Here is an 8,211-nt window from a genome sequence, read left to right as displayed (position 1 = left end):
ATTACTTTTTTTCAGAAGAAAAAATGAATAACTAATCGTTTTAAAGCGTTGATCTATCAGGTAAATTATGAAAGCTGATACATAAAAATCTAAAGCGCCAATTTCAACGGTATTACCGGTATTCTTTTCAAATTTCTAATGGTGGCAAACGTCTGCGATAGCTAACATGCTATCAAATCAAACAATAAACATATTAATTGTCGTTTACTTAATAACAATCAGTCTAGTCAACTCATTTTCTAGATCAATAGCCTGAAAGTGCAAGTCATACTTAAAACCAGTAATATAATTAAAAGTTATTCTTTAGTTATAGGTTGGTGTGACAGAGATAAAGAGTGTCATAAAAAAGTGTGACTATGATCAGCATATAAATGACCACGTTATAACTCAGTGCATAAATCATTATTTCTTTTGAAAAATTTGAATTTAAGTCATTACTGGTCAATGAAAAATAAAAAAGCAACGTGTTATTACTTTCGAATTTCCAAATATTGTATAGCGGGTCAATAATTCTAGTTTTATGTAAAAAAGCTAAATAGTAACTAAAATTTTGATTTTACGCCTGATATTTGTAATTTTGAATTGTGTAGGACTGAAACCTTAAGAATAAGGTTAAGAAATCTGTAACATTTATTGTTTAAAAATCGACTTGAGAATGAAAATTAAATTGTCAAGCAGAATAAGCTGTAAAGTTCTTTTTTAAACCTAATGGTCATTCTTTGAAAGATCATTCAATCTGCGTTTATTTTTTGAAATCTGTCTAAAACTATAAATTTATAAAACTCTTAAAGTAGTCTTGCTCTGGATCCATCCACAATATCTATGTAAAAATAAATAAAATTTTAGTTAATACAACTGATAATTGCATAGCGATTGTTGAGTTAATTATTTAGTAATTCTTAAATATTGATTATAGCGGTATAGTATGTGTAAAAATGAGTGACTGGTGATATACTTTTAAATTATAAATAAGCATGTGCAACAATCATATCTCCTACTAAAATGGTAAATTTTTAACATAATTTTTAACTATAAATTTTCTTCAATTTTGTATAAATACATTTAAAAACGTGTGATTTAATCATACCGCAATTGTAAATCCCAGTTAAAACTAACAGATGCAATAGCATTGCCAACTAAAAATCCTTGTAGAAATTCTTTGTATAAATAAATTTCAATCCCAAGACATATTTTTATGAAAAACAGGTGAAATCTCTGAAGTATTGCTTGATCTTTTTAATATCATCAAAATCCGTATGGTGTAATATAGCAATCAATGGATAAAAAGTTACATACGTAAGTACTATTTTTATTATATTTATTCTAAAGCTGAACTTTATTAGTTACTAGTGATGTCTAGCGCGATTTGAGCGCTCGTGTTTTTCGCTTTTTTTTGTATTCATTTTAATGCATGAATATAGAGATCAAAACTTTTATTGATAAAATTGAAAATTCGAAAAATCAATACATACATTATTGACTTGATATTCCCTTGACTTGATATGAGATGTAAATGATGATATATTATATTGGTAATATAAAAATATACAGTTACGTTGATACTCATAATTTAAAAAATGTTATCAATGAAGTTTTGAGTTTCTATCATCCGAAGATCTGTGTTGAAAAACATAATTCAAAAGTTTAAAATACATGTTAATAAGTGTAATAAAAGTTTTAAAAAAATAGTATAGTTTACTATTATCATATCCTTCAGCCATAATCAGATCACGAATAAACTGACTTCCTTTTGCCAGGTTCTCTTTTTATAAGAAAGAGAAAGATAAAATTATTATTATTACTATTATTATATTATGCTTAAATATTTCTATATTCTCAATATTCTTACTATATTATTGTTATATGTATGTACATATATTGATTATAAAATATGTTAATGTTATAACGAATTACGGTAGGTTCAAAGTATAAAAGCAGAAAGTCCTAATCAGACCCAAATTCAAAGTCAATAATTGATTTAACGACAATGGTGGTTTAAAGAAGTCTATTTTCCTTACCGATAAACGTTTTACTTAAATTATGGTGAAAACCTAATAAAAATACCTAGATGATTTTTATAGTATATTAACACCGGAAATCATTCAGTTCATAGCAAATTAGCAAATCTGATTATATGATTACGTTTGAATTTGAAAAAATCGCCAATCACTGCTGACGATGATCTGAATTGTGAACTCATAAAGATATCAACAAATGAAAGCGCCTGGATTTCAATTAATTTTGATATCAAAGAAAAAAAATTCTGTAAATATTGTTGATATTATGATTGTAATGTAATATTAGTGCTTTATTTAGATTTCTGTCAGAAATGTAAAGAATTTTCGAAATTTAATAAAGGATCTTCTAATTGCTGCAATAAATGAAATAAATGAGCACAAAAAAATGTATGAGAATCAATTATACTAACATCTAATTTGGAAAATCCAGCTGAAATGTTTATTTTTACATATTCTTGCAGCAATTTCACTTATTATATTCGCAAACCTTCATTTAAAAAAATAAAATATTTATTGATAAAATTTATCTGAAGATAAGAACATATACCATTAGAGTACTTGAATTAAAAAGGTCCAGCATCATATTTGTTAGAATTAGACATGGAAAAATATGACTTAAAATAGTTTCATAATTTTTTTAGCTTACCTTGTCTCAATAAAATATTAAAAACTATATATACAATATTTTTAAGTTTTCAAATATACACTTTCTACAACTTATTTAATAACTGTATATTTTATTACAAATGTATCAAAACGAACACTTACAACATCATACTATAATAGCTTACAGTTAAAGATACATATTAAAATTAGACATTGAACAAAAAATTGTTAAACTCATGGAGATCATAAATCTTTGATACTTAAAGAAATATAACAAGTCTAAGACTGTACAACCAATAAATTTAAGAGAATTTCACTTATAGTACAAAAGTATAAAACTATTATTCATCTATTTCTATAGATTCAGATTCGTCAACCTGTAAATAAAAATTTTAATTAATCAGTTTAGTGTTTTTCAAAATGTACTCAATAAATACATTTTCACTAACTTTAGAGGATTCCAATATACTGCAATTTTCTATTTCCATTTCACAATTATCTTGATCATCTATACTTGTTGAAGATTTATCTGCTTCTGTGTTGGTCTTTGGTTTGAAATTGTTCTTTGAGTTACTTTCATCATCAGAGTCTTCTGTAGATTTACTTGGTATTGCATTTTTATCATAAAAAAATGTTATCTTTTTTTGCCAAGCTGGTGTTTCGCGAGGACAGGCACGATTCCCTGGGAGATGATCTTTTCCTATCAAAAAATGATATATAATTTAATAGTAGTATTTATTAGAATTTATTTTGATGAATGAGATAACAGAATTATATTATTTTACTTTCAGAAGAAGTGTATTTTAATAAAGTGATAATAGAATTCATGAACAAAATCATACCTCCTTTGTCATTTGCACTTGGTGAAGCAATACGCACAGGCTTGTTAGCAGTTTTCTTAGGTGCTTTACCTCCAGCAGCCACTAAAATTTTGATTTTATAATCAATTGGAATTAAATTACTAATGTTTATTTTTGAACAAAATTACTTTTACAAATGACTGATATAAGATAGAAAATCTATAAAAGTATATTACTATCATCACAAAACTATTGATATCAACCACAAAAATAATTATTTATGTAAAACGTAAAATAAAAAAGAATTGAATGTTATACGTAATAAAAAATGCAACAGTTTCAGTTTATAATATAAACACATTACCTCTCGTTGAACCATCAGCTTTCGTTCTAACCATGATGACAATTAGTTAGTACTGATAAAACAACAAAAATAAAATTGAAATTCAATTAGTAGTGAAAAGTTTCTCTAAACTGTATCATTCAGAAACTGCGGTAGACAAAACACAACAGTAAACGCGTGCTTACCGAATGTGTTGACCTGATGTTGACAATTTACCCGCGCTAATATTTTCAGTGCTAGGCTAAATCGAAGAGCTCGATCTTTCAAAATGCCTTACGCCGCAAACTTCAGGTCATTGATTCTTTGCACTGTCGCTTCACATAAGGTCTGTTCGTCATGTCTGTTCGAGTTAAATGATAACTAATTTTAATATCAATACAGTACGTAAACTATTTCATTTGGTTGGAAATAAACGATGTCACCTACATATGGCTGAATGAAATTACTAATAGTTTTCTTAAAATAACAGACAATAATTTCAAATTTATACATACTCCATATTCGTATATTATATATTTATGTATGTATGTACGTGTACTGTTTACTGTATATCTGTCATCAGCAAAGCATAAAACCATCGAGGGGTGGAAAATTCGGAATTCGTTGAACCGACGAATGGTTGGGATAAATAACTCCGAGAAGTGGCGCCATCACCATAGAAGTTTTTTTTTATTTTTGAGACGTGATTGCGTGATATCATAGTGGCAACGTGGGAGAGACAAAGCAAGTGGTTCTTTGGATTTTTTATATGTGGCATGTGGACGTGATATACAAATAAAATAATAAGTTACTTATGTCAGTGCTTTAGTAATAATCGCAGGAGTCTCATTGGAAGGTTTGGTGTAAAGAAGAACATTAAAGTTCAACATGATTTCGTTAAATAAAGTAAGTTGAAGTTGTACATATTTTTTCGAGGTAATATAAAGTAATCAGCTGTATACGGGAATATTTTTATTAAAAATACAATGGAATCAATAAAATATTAACTTCATCAAGATTACGTAATCTGAAGTTTTGAATGATATTTGAAAATTTGCAGTAGTTTGGAGATTCAAATTTTGAAATTTAATTAAAAAATTAAGGAATCTTGGTTTTCTCAGTAATTATCAGTATTATTAGTACTAAGTAGAATTTAGTAAAATGATGCAGGCTGTTTGAACATAATATTTTAATAAGTGGAATTTCAATTTTTTATAAGAATAACAATATTTCAATATTATAACAATATAACAATATTTAAAAAAAAATTATTTTATAGAATATTTTATTTTATTAGATCAACTTTAAAAACAACTCATGAATAAGTAAAAATATAAGCCAACAAGTTGATTAACATATCCAATGTTTCATCATAGCTTACTATTTTTAATTCAATGTATATCAATGAGGGATACTTTTATTTAATTTACCTTTTAAATTAACAAGCACTTGTTTTAAAAACATAATTATATTTCACAGGTTACAGTTTTACCTAAGAGGTTCTACGGTTCCAAAGTAAAACTGAATGATGTTGTTATTGTCAGTGCTGCTAGGACTCCAATGGGATCCTTCCTTGGATCTCTTTCATCTTTGTCTGCAACTAAACTTGGTGCTGTAGCAATCCAGGTAAATATCTATTGATGTAATAATTTTAAAAATCAAATTTGATTAAAGATTAATCTGTTTAAAAATTTAGAGATTTAAATATGAACCTAGTTAGGTTATTTTTTAACTCAATTTCATATTCAGGCTGCTATTGAAAGAGCTGGAATTGCTAAGGAGCAAGTAAAAGAGGTTTACATGGGTAATGTCTGCCAAGGATTTCTGGGACAAGCTCCTGCTAGGCAATCTACATTATTTGCAGGTTTGTATCTTCATTATTATCATTCTCACACAACTTAGAATTTTTGTTTTAAATGGAAAGGATTTTATTCTCTTAATCAAATCATGTGTATTTATTAGGTCTTCCAAAATCAACTATCTGTACAACCATCAACAAGGTATGTGCAAGTGGTATGAAGAGTGTCATGTTAGGTGCGCAAGCTTTACAATGTGGGCATCAGGATATTGTTCTTGCTGGTGGTATGGAATCTATGTCTAATGTTCCATATTACATGAAACGTGGTGAGACACCTTATGGAGGTGTTAAGCTTGAGGTATATTTTTTCAATATTAATATTAATCATATCAATAAATACAATTTTTATAAAATTTTTACCAATTTATGATAATTTTTATACCTCACCATGCTGAAGTGTATAATATGTTTTATAGTTTATAAAATTTATTGATATAATAACCTTCAGTTATTGAAGTTATTTTAGTAAATCAAATACTCGAGAACAGTTAATTTTAAATTTATCTTTTTATTTCTAGGATGGCATTGTATTTGATGGATTGACTGATGTGTACCACAAATTTCACATGGGTAACTGTGCAGAGAATACTGCTAAAAAATTACAAATTACTCGTGAACTACAAGATGAATATGCAATCAACAGTTACAAGCGAAGTGCTGCTGCTTATGAACAGAATATGTTCAAAGATGAATTAGTGTCTGTAAATGTTCCTCAAAAAAAGGGCAAACCAGATATTATTTTCAGTGTAGATGAGGAATACAAGAGAGTGAATTTTGAAAAGTTTAACAAACTATCAACAGTCTTCCAGGTATACTGTATAGTAAATGAATTATATTGTATAAGTTAGTTTCACTACAACATATAATGTATATACTTTTGTATTCTAGAAAGAAAATGGAACTGTAACTGCAGGAAATGCCTCTACTTTAAATGATGGCGCAGCTGCTCTCATATTGACTACTACCGACAATGCTCAAAAATTGAATTTGAAACCTTTGGCCAGAATTGCTGGTTTTCAAGATTCTGCCACTGAACCAATTGATTTTCCAATTGCTCCATCTCTAGGTATTCCAGCTGTGAGTATTGTTTAATAATTATTTCATTTTTATTTAAACTAATTACCAACTTTGAAAAAAAAGAAGGTTTTGTATTTGATCGAGTTTTTTTCATGTATGTTCGCGCATATCTTCAAAACGGCTTGATTTCATTGGGGCTAGTTTAATTTGAAAGAGTATGCTTCCGACTTAGTACCGTTTCTTTAATGAATAATTGTACTGTAATTTTACTAGTAATTAAAAAAATGTAAATCGACTTTTGTTGTAATGAATCTTGTAAATATTAAATGTATGAATGATGTTGTAGTTGTTGAAAAATGCTGGAATCAACAAAAATGACGTAGCATTGTGGGAAATAAATGAAGCTTTCAGTGTTGTTGTTGTTGCTAATCAAAAATTGTTGGATATTGATCCTGCTAAAATAAATATACATGGTGGAGCTGTATCGTTAGGACATCCTATTGGGTGAGTAGATTCTTTTTAGTGATGAATATAGCTGCAATAACACTAAAATAAAAATAAATTAGATTCAAAATCAACAGTAGAACATATTTTGTTGTTGTAGAATGTCTGGGGCAAGAATTATTGTACACTTAGTACATGCTTTGAAAGCAGGCGAGAAAGGTGTAGCATCTATTTGTAATGGAGGTGGTGGTGCATCTTCAATTTTAATTGAAAAACTGTAAGTTAGTTTTCAGATTCAAGTTCTAATTACGTGTGCAAATTAAAATAATATTTACAAGAAATTGAGCAACGTAATTTTATAATGCATTTTATTGTGATAAGACAGTTTCATACTAAGCTCTTTATTTTATACAACTATTGGATGTTATTTTTGTATTCATGTTTTATATTTTATATCAAAAATAAAATGTTATATATTATTAAAAAAGACTTCGAGTGAATATTAATTCAGTTCATAAATAGAACCATAACAATGATGACAAATATTTCGCATAGGTCTAGTTCATATTCAAACCCACCAAAATTGACTCTATATACAAAAAATGTATGTCCACTGTGCGATGTTGTCAAAGATGAATTAAAATCTAAATTTAGTGGACGTTACCAACTTGAATTAGTAGATATAATGGCTCCTGGAAATGAACATTTAAAGAAATTATATAAGTATGATATACCAGTATTATTTGTAGAAGGACAATATCTTTGTAAACACCGGCTAGATGCTGATTTATTAGAAAGAAGGTTGGCAGATTTAGCATGATTTTTCCGTATCGGCGAGATAAACATTTTACAGAAAGATTTTATACTGTAAAATATGTAAATATCTATACTACAAGATCGGTAATATCTGCTAAAGTAATTTATATTGTAAGATTATCAGGACATTGTAATATTTTTTTACTTTTGATAAAATATTCATTTTGAACGATATTTAGGTGACTTATTCTGTATATACGATTACTTAATAAGAATGACTTTTTTACAAGATTAAAATGTAAAAATAGATTGTTTACAAGAAAATGATCTTGAAGTACGTTTCACTTACTGTTTTGTTAAAATTTTTGACGTATTCTAAAATGAAACCCT

General features: G+C 27.7%; 3 protein-coding genes across 3 annotated transcripts; 2 read left to right on the top strand and 1 right to left on the bottom strand.

Annotated features, from left to right (window-relative positions):
- Nucleotides 1-2,727: 2,727 nt before the first annotated feature.
- LOC131675729 (PCNA-associated factor-like) lies at nucleotides 2,728-4,049 on the bottom strand. Its single transcript, XM_058954838.1, has 5 exons — nucleotides 3,953-4,049; nucleotides 3,789-3,840; nucleotides 3,467-3,547; nucleotides 3,074-3,324; nucleotides 2,728-3,001 (listed from the first exon to the last, which is right to left on the bottom strand). The coding sequence occupies exons 2-5, from the start codon at nucleotides 3,820-3,822 to the stop codon at nucleotides 2,966-2,968; spliced, it is 402 nt and encodes a 133-aa protein (XP_058810821.1). The 5' UTR covers nucleotides 3,823-3,840; nucleotides 3,953-4,049; the 3' UTR covers nucleotides 2,728-2,965.
- Nucleotides 4,050-4,406: 357 nt separating this feature from the next.
- LOC131675728 (acetyl-CoA acetyltransferase, mitochondrial) lies at nucleotides 4,407-7,521 on the top strand. Its single transcript, XM_058954836.1, has 8 exons — nucleotides 4,407-4,652; nucleotides 5,226-5,372; nucleotides 5,496-5,610; nucleotides 5,709-5,902; nucleotides 6,123-6,413; nucleotides 6,493-6,681; nucleotides 6,968-7,125; nucleotides 7,226-7,521. The coding sequence occupies exons 1-8, from the start codon at nucleotides 4,635-4,637 to the stop codon at nucleotides 7,344-7,346; spliced, it is 1,233 nt and encodes a 410-aa protein (XP_058810819.1). The 5' UTR covers nucleotides 4,407-4,634; the 3' UTR covers nucleotides 7,347-7,521.
- A 76-nt stretch (nucleotides 7,522-7,597) lies between these two features.
- On the top strand, nucleotides 7,598-7,885 carry LOC131662842 (glutaredoxin-like protein C5orf63 homolog). Its single transcript, XM_058932803.1, has one exon. It carries the CDS (start codon nucleotides 7,598-7,600, stop codon nucleotides 7,883-7,885), a length of 288 nt encoding a protein of 95 aa, XP_058788786.1.
- Nucleotides 7,886-8,211: the final 326 nt, after the last annotated feature.

The sequence above is a fragment of the Phymastichus coffea genome, unplaced genomic scaffold (assembly GCF_024137745.1).
Source record: "Phymastichus coffea isolate CEN01 unplaced genomic scaffold, Cenicafe_Pcof_1.1 PCOF00028, whole genome shotgun sequence".
Lineage (NCBI taxonomy): Eukaryota > Metazoa > Arthropoda > Insecta > Hymenoptera > Eulophidae > Phymastichus > Phymastichus coffea.
This window is presented reverse-complemented; position numbering and strand designations above follow the sequence as displayed.

Bases quoted from the DNA above. Each gene is read 5' to 3' on its own strand.
- LOC131675728 (XM_058954836.1), top strand. The intron at 5,373-5,495 runs GTAAATATCTAT...TTTCATATTCAG, and splicing joins TTGGTGCTGTAGCAATCCAG to GCTGCTATTGAAAGAGCTGG. The intron at 7,126-7,225 runs GTGAGTAGATTC...TTGTTGTTGTAG, and splicing joins TCGTTAGGACATCCTATTGG to AATGTCTGGGGCAAGAATTA.
- LOC131675729 (XM_058954838.1), bottom strand. From the start codon at position 3,822: ATGGTTAGAACGAAAGCTGATGGTTCAACGAGAG. The intron at 3,548-3,788 runs GTAATGTGTTTA...TCAAAATTTTAG, and splicing joins AGCTGATGGTTCAACGAGAG to TGGCTGCTGGAGGTAAAGCA. The intron at 3,325-3,466 runs GTATGATTTTGT...ATTTTTTGATAG, and splicing joins AAGTGCAAATGACAAAGGAG to GAAAAGATCATCTCCCAGGG.
- LOC131662842 (XM_058932803.1), top strand. From the start codon at position 7,598: ATGATGACAAATATTTCGCATAGGTCTAGTTCATATTCAAACCCACCA.